The sequence below is a fragment of the Miniopterus natalensis genome, chromosome 12, assembly GCF_054644295.1.
Source record: "Miniopterus natalensis isolate mMinNat1 chromosome 12, mMinNat1.hap1, whole genome shotgun sequence".
Classification (NCBI taxonomy): domain Eukaryota; kingdom Metazoa; phylum Chordata; class Mammalia; order Chiroptera; family Miniopteridae; genus Miniopterus; species Miniopterus natalensis.
The window spans coordinates 13,458,518-13,471,265 of NC_142092.1; the positions used below are offsets into that span (position 1 = coordinate 13,458,518).

General features: G+C 40.1%; 1 protein-coding gene across 5 annotated transcripts in view; it reads left to right on the forward strand.

Annotated features, from left to right (window-relative positions):
- LINGO2 (leucine rich repeat and Ig domain containing 2) overlaps positions 1-12,401 on the forward strand; it is a 1,050,275-nt gene extending 1,037,874 nt beyond the window's left edge. For all 5 annotated transcript variants that reach the window (XM_016220501.2, XM_016220500.2, XM_016220503.2 and 2 more), the window contains one exon: positions 9,347-12,401. In XM_016220501.2, the coding sequence (XP_016075987.2) occupies positions 9,382-11,202 (1,821 nt within the window). In that variant the 5' untranslated portion in view covers positions 9,347-9,381 and the 3' untranslated portion in view covers positions 11,203-12,401. The remainder of the gene's footprint in view (positions 1-9,346) is intronic.
- Positions 12,402-12,748: the final 347 nt, after the last annotated feature.

A 12,748-nucleotide genomic window follows, 5' to 3' on the forward strand; every position in this document is an offset into this window, starting at 1 on the left:
CATTCTGACAGGAGTGGGGTATGTCTATTCTGGGCCTCCGCCCATTTTTTTAATCAGACATATTATTTGTGAATTTCTCCTCCCATTCAATAGCTTGTCTTTTCATTTTGTTAATGGTTTCCTTCGCCGTGCAAAACTTTTTAGTTTGATATAGTAACATTTGTATTCTTGTGTTTCCCTTCCTTTAGGAGGAATATCCAAAAAGATATTACTAAGAGCAATGTCAGAGTTTACTTCCTGTGTCTTCCTGTTTTCTTCTAGCAGTTTTAACATTTAAGTCTCTAATCAATTTTAAGTTTATTTTTGTATATGGTGAAAATATAGGTACGAATTTATATCTTTTTTCACTTAACATTTTTCGTGTAAAAATTTTCCAAGTTATTAAATATATAATCATAATTTTAATCCCTACATAATAGTCTAAGGAAGTGAGCCACAGATAATGCAGTTATTTCTACATGACTAGACATTTCTTTTTGCCATGTTTTATATTAAATAATGTAATAAAATGTATCTTTGATGTTTAGAGTTATAACTTCATTCCAGTATAGGAAAATATTAACATCATTAACTTGTACTGGACAGAGTTTTCCTATTAGACCGTTGAGTGTCTGAGAATAAGAATTGCCTTGACTTATTTCTATGTCCTCAGCTCTGCCTTGCACAGAGAAGGTAACTAGTATGTGTTTAATATTCAATATAATTCAATACTTTTGATAGTTTTCCACTTTTATGGAGGGAATTCAAGCAATTAGTTGGCAGCCATTAGTTACTAAAAATAAGGGAAAGTCCCCACATATCTTTTAAAGTTAGAGGCCAAAATTTGTTCTGAGCATTTTAGGATGTAAAGAATTACAAGTTCTTGGTTAAACTAATCCAGGGCCTCCACATTGCCTGTCCCTAGAGGTTACCTACATCAGGAAAGGTCTTTAGTTTGTTACATACTATTTTTAAAAGCTTCATGTTGACTTCATTTTCTTATCTAAAAATGATAAAATTTCTGTCACCTAGGAATCTCATAATGACTTAGTATGCATTAAGAATAGGCACATAAATGGGAACTTCGGATGCAAGTCTCTATCTTGCAAAGATAGAGACTTGCTTACATCAAGGAATGCTAAAGTTGAACCATAGTGTGGCAAGCTATGATTGTGGGGTTTTGGGGGGGGCAGGGTTTGCATGTTAGAGAAACAAAGCTGAATCCAAAATTGCATCAGTGATATTTTAGATAAATGATAAATATTCTAGATGCCTAAATCCTTTTTGGAATAATTTATAAATAATACAAGCTTAAATATATATACATAATAATAGATATTTAATATCAATTTGGCAGAGAATGGCTAGCTGCTTTCTTTTCCTCAGAGGTACATAGGTGTGCCCGCATGACTGAGTTCTGGCTAGTGAATATAGGCAGACATTATGAGTGCTGCAGTCAGATCTGATTCATGAAAACTCTTGCCCACAATCCTCTCTGTGTTTCTCCATATGGAATGGACAGGATTTAAAGATCTAGAAGAGGGTGGAGCTGTAAAATGAATAGGCACAAGTCCCTCAGTTTTCACGGAGCAGAACTAATAAACTACTGATTTAAGCCACAGAGATTTCAGGCTTTATCTGTTCATTTCCAGAGTCTTCCAGATGGGATTTAAAACAGTATCTTGTCTGAACAGCTTTAAACAAGAAAGCAGCTAAAATGTCTAGGTGCCTTTGGCACCAACTAATTAAAACTAGGTAATCTCCAGAGAGATTCATTCAGGCATACCCACATTTCAAAGAGTCCACTTTTCTTAGAACAACAGGTAAAACTGAGGACTCTGAAGGGAAACTACTTAACAGGATTCTCCTTCATTTGATCTTACTTGCCCGAGGGACACTGACTCATCTCACTGAGGAGAGGAGTTGGCCTCTGTGGTCACACCTTTCACCCAGACTGGCCTGGATGGAACTTGAGGACTGAACAACAATTACCACAGAAAGGAAGAATTTTTTTTTTACTCCAAATGAGAAACATATTTCATAACTTTTCCTAACTCTACCCTCAGAGAGATTTGAGTAACTTAGTAACAGGAATTTTTGCCCTTGGTTGTGGCTACCTCGGTTTTCTCATTTGTACTATGAGATACTTAAAAGACCTTAATGTCCACCCAGATGGACTAATCCAGTGCCTCCAAATTACCTAGGAGGTAACTACATCAGGAAAGGATTTTAGTACTTCCTTCAACTGAGAGATTTTATGTCTAAGAGATATCATTTGCAATATCCATGTTTCTCTAAATAATAATAATGATCGACAGGTAGGGCTCTGACTTTACATACATTAGTACATTTCATTCCCACAATAACCCTGTAGGATAGTGCCTATTATTCTCATTTTAGAGGTAAGAAAACAGAGTAAGAGAAGGTTAAGATTTAAACATGTTTTTATTGTTGCTCTTGTCCATGGACCATATTCTGCCTTCCAGATTTGGCCAGCAGCATCTTATGCCAACTATCCTTCAATCATATTAATTTCTAAAAGACATCTCAAAGCTAGACAGAAACCACTTCCATCTTTGAAAGGTTTAAGTAGAATAGGCACACAATGTGTCCAAGTATTTCTAAGTAGGCCAAAAGGAGACCCCAAGCTGTGGAAGAGCAAATAATTTGCATTTCAAAGAGATCAAAATAAACAAGAACAGAGGGCTCTCCAGTTTCAGGAAAGACTAAACAGAAACTGTTAATGAATGACTTAGGACAAGCTTTGCTAATTGTTTACTAGTCACTTGAATACAAAATGAACTCATGTTTGGAAACAGATACAGTCCAGTGGAAAGGGGATTCAGAACTGTGAAAAAAAATACCAAAGCATAGCCCAGAGGGAAGGTGAGGAAATTTTAGGTTCTTCTCTATTTTTAAAAGGAAGCATTACAATAAAAATTGTTTTTATAAAATAGTCATATTTGATATCTGTTTGAGATGAGATGTATTGTATAAGAAAAGATGGAAGAAGTACAGGGTAAAGGCTAGGGCTCTGCCTTTGAAGTAAAAAAAGTCCTGCGTAGAAATATTGGCTCCATTATTGACTAGGACTAACCTTAGAAAAATGATTCCACAAGCAAGAAGGGTGCTCCAACAGGACCTGTGGAATCCTTCAGTCTTCCACTATGGTTAAGGGCACATCATGACTTCTGTGTGACTTCTTCCTGGAAAATACAAATATTGAGCTCAATAGCCTCTTTTGTGGTAAAGGAAGTTGCTGCTGTATTACGACTATTCTGCATTCACAAGGGTTTTCTGGGCAAATGTGTGTTCCCCATGCCAAATGAGGGCAACACACATGAAAGAGCCAGTATTAGACTTACCTTAGGTCCTTTCAATAATCTCACCTTGGCAGGCAAGGGGGCCTCAGCAAATACTAGCTGGAAGTGAGCATTCCTGGGGACTGTGGAATGACTACCCAGCAAACCAGAACAGAGATTCACTCATCCAGATCAGGGGAATTACCAGTGAGACGTCTTTAGAGCCCCAGAAACTGCCCCATAAAAGGATTCAGCTTTAAAATCTGCCAGTCCCAGAGAGCACTAAGTTATCTATGACAGTTCCAGTTAAATAAGAGCTTTTCTGATCTCCATACCTCTCCTCAATAAATTACAAAGGGACAGTAGAGGGGGGAAATTAAGATGCTACTTGACTACACCTACAAGTCCTGCTTGTTCAATTTACTAGTCGTATGACCATTTTATAGCAATTTCACACAGAATCTATCATTATCTATATAGGCTTCTAACCAAATGACGATTGAAAGCATCTAATACTCTGTATCTAAGAAACTAGAAATCAAAATGCCATCTTCAGTTATTTACAGAAATGCTAATCTGCATATGGTTAGTTGAGAGGTACCCACAGTGGTGGGTAACTGTTCACCTATCTGCATGAGCCACTGAGTAATTTTATCATTGTATTTGTCATTTTTGTTTTAAAAATAATTTCATATAATTTATAAAACCCATTGGGTGCTCTCCCGATCTGGCTTTCATGTTGGTTCTTTCCACCTTGAATGTTGAGCCTTAATATTGAAAGTTTCCATTCCCTCCATACCAAAAGTTGAGTAGAGAGAAAAAGGTAAAAATACAGTGCTTTGGAGGATTACTGGAAATCATGTAGGAAGATAAACTGTATTCTGTAGAAAACAGTTCAAATCTAATGTTTCCTACCAGGTAGGGGATTTGGGGTTCATGCTCAGGTTCACATGGGTCCTGCAAAGAACCCGGTGACTCAAGGCTTGCTCACACGAAAATTGATTTCTCTTAGTTTTACACAACTTTCACAACCCTTCATTAAGTAGTTTAGGCACAGACCAGTACTTCTGAATTTACAGTTTTGGACACCGGAAAGGTAAACCCTGAGGAGTATATTATTCATTAAATCATTTCTCTTATTTTTTCCCGCCTTACCTCTCTCATCACCCACCTCTCTCCATCTGAGAAGTAACTTCACTGGGGGAGACTCCTGTCATTAGCTGGTGTGAAGGTTTAAAGAGATTGCCGTGCTATCCATTTATTGTTCTGTGCCCTTGTTTAGCTGCAGTCAGAGAACTAAATTAATCATAGAATTCCCAGGCTAAGCAATTTATCAGTACTTTATCATCCATCAAAGCAGCTGTTTCTCTTCTAAACAGCACAGCCGTCACCTCTTTCCTTTCTTACTTGTGTTTTTGAAAATGGTGGCTGCCTGAAAATCTCCATTTCGCCATCTATTTCTCTTTATCCATGTCTCCTGTTTGAGGGCCTCCTCTCCAGTGTCCTCCTAATCTCTCCCCAGAGGAACTCTGTCTTTTCTCTGGCATGCTTTCTGCCTTGCTGGATATTGCTTCAGTTATCTCATAAAAATTATAATAGTGGCAGCCTTTATTTATGTGCTCAGCACCTGACATATACCACCTGTGATCCTTTCTGCTTTCTTTTCACAAATTAACAGGAGATGAGAATCGTCGATGTCATCGGCCTACCCATGGCCCACAGCTAACAAACGTCAGACTCAGAATTTGAGCCAGGTCTTTCTGGGTCCAGATCTTTTGCTATTTGTTCTTTCACGTTGCTTCTTGAAGGCTGCTTCCTGAAGGTTTGTGTGCCTTTCACTCATAGAATGGACTGTCAACTAAAATACCCAGGCCACAAACAGCATAAGCATGAACCTCTCCAACTCACGTGCTAATCACTGTGCCGGCGAGTCCCTCGCCAGGTCCCTACAGATTTCCGATTCCTGCTTTATTAATGAAGCGAAGTTCATCTTGTCAAACCTCGGTCACAGCTGGACATGATGAGAAAGCTTTGATTGCAAGACTTCTACTGATGGCGAAAGCTAAACGGAGTCAGCAGTTTGCCCTTCTGGACTAAAACTGAGAAATATCTGTGATGAGAATAATAAAGCACAACCTTCCTACAGTTTCCAAACTGCACCAGAGACCCCTGAGGAGCTATGGCCCAAAGGCAGAGCGGGCCAGGGACCCCAGACCCCAAGGCAGCGTGTCTGCTGCCTGCTTACTGAGCACTTAGCCACCCTTCTTTGCAATCGCCCTTCACTTTGGAACCAAAATAACCAATTTTTAAGGGGGAAAAAATGATAGATACTATGCACCTAAGTTGAGCTTCTTTCTGGTTAAGTTGTAGCTGTGATTGAATTAGGCACTGTCATTTCCATGTTAGACACATTCAGGGCCAGATTCAGGGATTTCAGCAATAAAAACGTTTTCCTAAACCATGACAGAAATAGGATGCCAGTGTTCTCCTTATCTAACTAGTGATGTGTAGATTGAACAAACACTGCCGGAAAAGACTGCACTCTCCAGTGGAATTTAAAAAAAAAAAAGCTTACTCTTTACCATCAATTTAAAATAAACTGAAATGCACAGAGTGTGTAATAAACATTTATCTTGAACATACAGAGCCATATAATTGTAATAGGAAAAGTATTTGAAAAATATTATTTTAAGAAGTGTAAAACCATTAATCTGCCTAGGGAACCCACACATTTTGACCCAGTGACAGACATAGATGAGGGAACCAGAAAGTCCAGGTTTTGTTACTGCTATTAAACTTGCCCTCTCAGCGAATGACCAGGTCCCATCCACGTGACAAAGGCAGAAGTCATCTTTGCCTCTTTCTCTCCTCGCAGCCAGTCCTCAACTAAAGCATTTCTATTGTGCTTCAAAACCTCTCTGGATCTGCCCGTTTCCCGGAGCCTACTGCTATGGCCCTGATCAGGAGCACTTTTATTCTGGCTTGAATGAATGCAACAGCTCTGAGTTTCCAACTTTTCCCTCCTGCAAGTCTATTTTTCTTGCTGCAGTCAGATTACTCTTCCCCAAATGTAAATATGATCATATCACTCTTTTCATAAAACACGTTAATGGCCGGTCATTGCCCTCAGGGTGAAGTGCACGCAGCTTATCACAGTTTCCACACCCCTCGTGAATCATTCCCCTAATTAGCGCTTTGGCCTGTACCCTCTCCTGCTCCTGCTCCAGCTGACTATACAGCGTATTCTCCGTTATTTCCATGTCTGCGCCCACTGTCCACTCTGCCTAGAATACACGCCCCGTTCCACCAAGATCGGGGGGAGGGATAAATGGAAATATACTGGTGTGGGGCTACTATGTATTTTACATGAAGCAATTTGATAACTAAGTAGATTGTAGTAAATTAAAGATGTATACCATAATCCCCAGACCACCAAATAATGTAAATAAATATATAGGAAATGAAAACAGAAATTTAAATGTAACGCTAAAATATAATAATTGATTAAAACAAGACAATAAGAGAGAAAGGAAAAAATTCAAGCAACAAATAGCCAAATGGCATACCTAAATGCAACTATATTAGTAGTTATATTCCATTTAAATGGACAGAGCAATCCAACAAAAGGCAGAGATTGCAAAAATTAGACTGACTCAAAAGCAAAAGCTAGCCACTTGCTGTCTATAAGAGGAGCTGTTTAACTACAAAGACACATAGGTTGAAAGTAAAAGGATGGAAAAAGGTATACCATGGAAACATGAAGCCGCTCAAGTGGCTGTATTAATCATTCAAGGGGACCTGAAGACAAGGACTAGTACTAGGCACAAAGATGGACTCTTTATAGCGATAAAAGATCAGTACATCAGAAACTGAACATGTGCTTAATAGTTGAGCTTCAAAACCCATGAAACAAAAACCTATGACACTTAGGGAAATAGACAAACTTACATTCATAGTTGGAGATTTTAACAGGTATTTCTCAGTAGTTGATAGAATGAATATCTTTGGAAAAGTTAATAAGGATTTGGAAAATCTGGACAACACCATCAACCCTATTAACCTTAATGACTTTTACAGACCATTGCATCCCAGACAGCAACTACACCTCTATTTCAAGTGCACATGGAGTAGTCACCAAGATTGGTTTCATATTGGTCCATAAAACAATCTCAGTAGATTTCAAACGATTGAAATTTTGCAGAGTATGTTCTCTGACCACAACAGAATTAAATTATAAATAAAAAAGACTCTAGAAAAGACCTAAATACTCAGAAATAAGGTAACTCAGTTCCAAACCATCCATGATTCAAAAAAGTAAGCACAAATTAGAAAAATGTTTTGGCTAGAATGGTAATCTTTAAATATATATTAAAATTTGTGAAATTCAGTAAAGCAAAGCATGGGGGATATTTGGAGCTTTAAAAGCTTGTATTAGAGAAACAAGGTCTAAAATCAATGAAATAGGTTCTGCCATAGGGAAATAAGTAAATGAAAAGAGCAAATTGAACCCAGAAGAACCTGTATCAAATATAGGTGTATATTGAATTATTTCCTTATGATACGCCTCTAGGGGAAAAAAAGGTCATGAGACTTACCCACGTTTGGAGGTGATGGATATAATATTGCGTAAACTGTGTTGATGACTTCACAGGTGTGTATATTTATCTCCAAACTCAAGTTGTATGCCAATCATACCTCAATAAAGTGGTTATAACAAATTTTTAAAAATTAACAAAGACAAAAAATGATTCAAAGAGATGAACATGTTGAACGTTGATATATTTAAATTTAATATATTAATTAGCCTCCTCATTGTTGTATCTGAACCTCCAGAAGGCTGTACCAGTTTTACATTCCTTCCATCGGTCCCTGCTGGCCTTGTTAATTCTAAGTAAAAATGATTATTGAACTTTGCCCATCTGACAGGTAAAAGTGATATACCGGTTGTTTTAATTTGCATTTTTTTGCTTCTTAGTGAAGTTTGTGATCTTTTCAGATATTTATCAGCTGCTTTTAGTTATTACATTCACCTCTTCTCCTTAATAAGAGCCATTTATTTAGTAGTATCTTTAATCTCTTATGTATTATGAGTCTAAAATATAGTCTCCAGTTTAGCAACTGCCTTTGTGTGTGTGTGTTGTTTGCTTGCTTGTTATACTATTATTTTTTAAATGAATAAAATTGAAAAGATGGTTGCTTTCTCTCATGATTGCTAGCTTTAGTCATAGAAAATGCTTTCCAACGCTATTAAAAAAATTATTTTTTCTAATACATTATTTTTTCTTGCATTTTAATTCTTAATTTACCTGGAATTTACTGGAATTTGTTTTATTAAAGTTTATGTGCAGATCTTTCTATTAAAATATATAGTATATCCCTTTTTAGGTAGGTTCTGCCCTATTCTGTGTATTTCTTATTAAATTTATTCTAAGGAATTTTTTTCAGAGAGGCTGTTACTGAAATAATTTTGACAATAATATTTTCTGTGTTTTCTATATAAAATTATATTTTATAATGTTAATTTACTTAATTCTCCTATTCTAATTTTTCAGTTGATTTCCTTTGGTTTTCAAGACAAGACATTAATTTGATCTATGAACAATAATAGTTTTACCACATCTTTTTCAATAATTATAATTCTCATGTTATTATATAATTGATTTTGCCAGCACTTTCTATGCCTTCACCTTGTTTCTACATTTTTCTTTAGATGTAGATAGATATAGCTGCACATAGACATATATGTAAACACCGATTAGAGAACTATACTCTTATTAATTGTTCTTTTATAATTCAGGAGTAAAACTGAAGTTCATCAAATACTTTTTTTATCTGAAAATATTGTTTTAAACTTCCCTTGTGAGAGAAGGGGTCTGTGGCTGAAGTGCAGGGAGGCGCAGTAACTTATCCAAGACCCGCGGCTGCTGCCGGAGGCCCTGGGGTTGCGGTTGGGAGGCGCGGGGGCCGAGCCAGGGCCCCCCCACTGTGCCGCTGCCTTGCTGGCGCCCCTTTACCTTCCCACGTCCTGACCCCTCTTTCCGTCTTCTCTGTCTGCCCCCCCGCAGGCCCGTGACCGAGCTGCCGAGCAAGAGGGGGAGTCATGCTTCACACGGCCATGCCATGCTGGCAGCCGTTCCTGGGTCTGGCCGTGGCCTTGGTCTTCATGGGGCCCACCCTCGGCTGCCCTGCTCGCTGCGAGTGCTCTGCCCAGAACAAGTCCGTCAGCTGCCACAGGAGGCGACTGGTCGCCATCCCCGAGGGCATTCCCATCGAGACCAAAATCTTGGACCTCAGCAAGAACAGGCTGAAAAGCGTCAACCCGGAGGAATTCGTGTCATACCCTCTGCTGGAGGAGATAGACCTGAGTGACAACATCATCGCCAATGTGGAGCCAGGCGCGTTTAACAACCTCTTCAACCTGCGCTCCCTCCGCCTGAAAGGCAACCGCCTGAAGTTGGTCCCCTTGGGGGTGTTCGCGGGGCTGTCCAACCTCACCAAGCTTGACATTAGTGAGAATAAGATTGTCATCTTACTGGACTACATGTTCCAGGATCTGCATAGCCTGAAGTCTCTGGAAGTGGGGGACAATGACCTGGTTTATATATCACACAGGGCCTTCAGTGGGCTGCTCAGCTTGGAGCAGCTCACCCTGGAGAAATGCAACCTAACAGCAGTACCAACAGAAGCCCTCTCCCACCTCCGCAGCCTCCTGAGCCTGCACCTGAAGCATCTCAATATCAACACTATGCCTGTGTATGCCTTTAAAAGATTGTTCCACCTGAAACACCTAGAGATTGACTATTGGCCTCTCCTGGACATGATGCCTGCCAATAGCCTCTACGGTCTCAACCTCACCTCTCTCTCAATCACCAACACCAACCTGTCCACAGTACCCTTCCTTGCCTTTAAACACCTGGTCTATCTCACCCACCTGAACCTCTCCTACAACCCCATCAGCACTGTTGAAGCAGGGATGTTCTCTGACCTGATCCGCCTTCAGGAGCTTCATATAGTGGGGGCCCAGCTCCGCACCATTGAGCCTCACTCCTTCCAAGGGCTCCACTTCCTTCGCGTGCTCAATGTGTCTCAGAACCTACTGGAAACTTTGGAAGAGAATGTCTTCTCCTCCCCTAGGGCTTTGGAGGTCCTGAGCATTAACAACAACCCACTGGCCTGCGACTGCCGTCTCCTCTGGATCCTGCAGCGGCACCCCACTCTGGAGTTTGGTGGCCAGCAGCCCATGTGCGCTGGCCCCGACACCATCCGCGAGAGGTCATTCAAGGATTTCCATAGCACTGCCCTTTCTTTTTACTTTACCTGCAAAAAACCTAAAATCCGTGAAAAGAAGTTGCAACATCTGCTGGTGGACGAAGGGCAGACGGTCCAGCTAGAATGCAACGCTGACGGGGACCCTCAGCCTGTGATTTCCTGGGTGACACCTCGAAGGCGTTTCATCACCACCAAGTCCAATGGAAGAGCCACCGTGTTGGGTGACGGCACCTTGGAAATCCGCTTTGCCCAGGATCAAGACAGTGGGATGTATGTTTGCATTGCCAGCAATGCTGCTGGGAACGACACCTTCACAGCCTCCCTCACTGTGAAAGGCTTCACCTCAGACCGCTTCCTCTATGCCAACAGGACCCCTATGTACATGACCGACTCCAACGACACCATTTCCAATGGCACCAACGCCAACACTTTCTCCCTGGACCTTAAAACAATACTGGTGTCTACAGCCATGGGCTGTTTCACATTCCTGGGAGTGGTTTTATTTTGTTTCCTCCTCCTCTTTGTGTGGAGCCGAGGGAAAGGCAAGCACAAAAACAGCATTGACCTTGAGTACGTGCCCCGGAAAAACAATGGTGCTGTTGTGGAAGGGGAGGTGGCTGGACCCAGGAGGTTCAACATGAAAATGATTTGAGGGTCTACCACTCACCCTTGCATCTGTGTCATCGTCGGTAACCGGTAGGACAACCTGGCACAGTCATCACTAGCTTAGTGCAGCTGCCCCTGTGTCAAAGCAGGGCCTGGGAAGCAGGACGACTGCTTCTTGGAGACTCTCCACCTAGAGGCAGGCGGGCGTGTGTCAAAGCCCTTCACACAGTGGGATACTAATTGTTTGCATTGCAAATATTGGCATTCTGGGGATCTCAGTAAGGAACCTGAACCTTTGGCTCATGCTCATGGATGGTTATTCAACATTTTCTACCACTGCAGAAACAAACGAAGAAATTAAAAGGAACAACCTACAATGTAGGATTTACATATTAAAAAGACACATTTGTCTAAATATACTCTACAGAAAAATTTGTATCTATGATTACCCCTTATTAAACCCTTGCATCATACCATACTGTTGGTTCGACACCACAAAGAAATCAATATATTCTTTACTCTTCCTTTTTTTTTTTGAAACATATATGCTGTCTATGTTTTAAAGCAATATGAATGAGAGGTTATGCTTTGAGTTACCACTATAGATCCAAGTGTGATTTCACCTTCCTTTACATACAGGTAGCCCTGAGGCTAGATCCCCCGGAGCTGTGGGCGGGCGGAGACATGTTGAAAGATGCATTTGTCCCATGCAGGACCAGCCAAGAAACAGGACCCCAGGCAAAACTGCTCAACTCTGTTAACTTCTGTTACTATAAATAAAGGCATGTGCCTAGTTTTGATACAGAATGGAATATTTTTTATACTTGTGATCTCACACTGGACCAGTTTACTGTAACAAAGCCCTTGGTTTCTCCAGAAGGTGGTAGACCACTAGTTGTACCTGTAAAATGCAAGGTAGGTGGTAAGAATGAAAATGACCCATTGAAAGACAACTTGATTTTACTTCTATCAGTTGCTACTAATGGGTTAATAGAAGATGAAAGGGGATGTGATTGTTATATAGTATACTCATGGGGTAATAGTCGCCTCGTAGCTAAGGTCAAGAATTCAGATGTTCAAAAGCTCTCTAGATAGAGTTCTTCTCAGATGCCAGCACCAACCAGGGTGACCCATGCATAACATGATGTTAATAAGAATCTGTTGAAAACGATGGTAGCTGTCTGAAGACTGGATTGTTGCCAAAGGAAACATCTAGGCACCCTGATGATGTCTATTCAAGTACTCGAGACAAAATACTACTTTGAATGGGCAACGTCAGGGTTTGTCCCTCCTTCCTTCCTAAGTAGATAATTGGTTTTTATTTTGAAAAGTATCCTGTGTAGACCAAGAGGAATCTGTCGTGTTTTTAAAGATGTGAGGAAAAGGTGGATTAAAAAGTACTTATCAAATTTTTTCCTCAAATTAGGAAAAATTAAGATAATACCCCTATAGATATGTTAAATTGTGCTGGCACTTTTACCCCACTAACCCAAGGATATTGCCAATTCAATTTGTATTAATGATTGTTACTCAAAGTTAAAATATTGTAGTTTTTTGCATGTGTGTTGTTTTTTTTTAATGGTATCATGCCA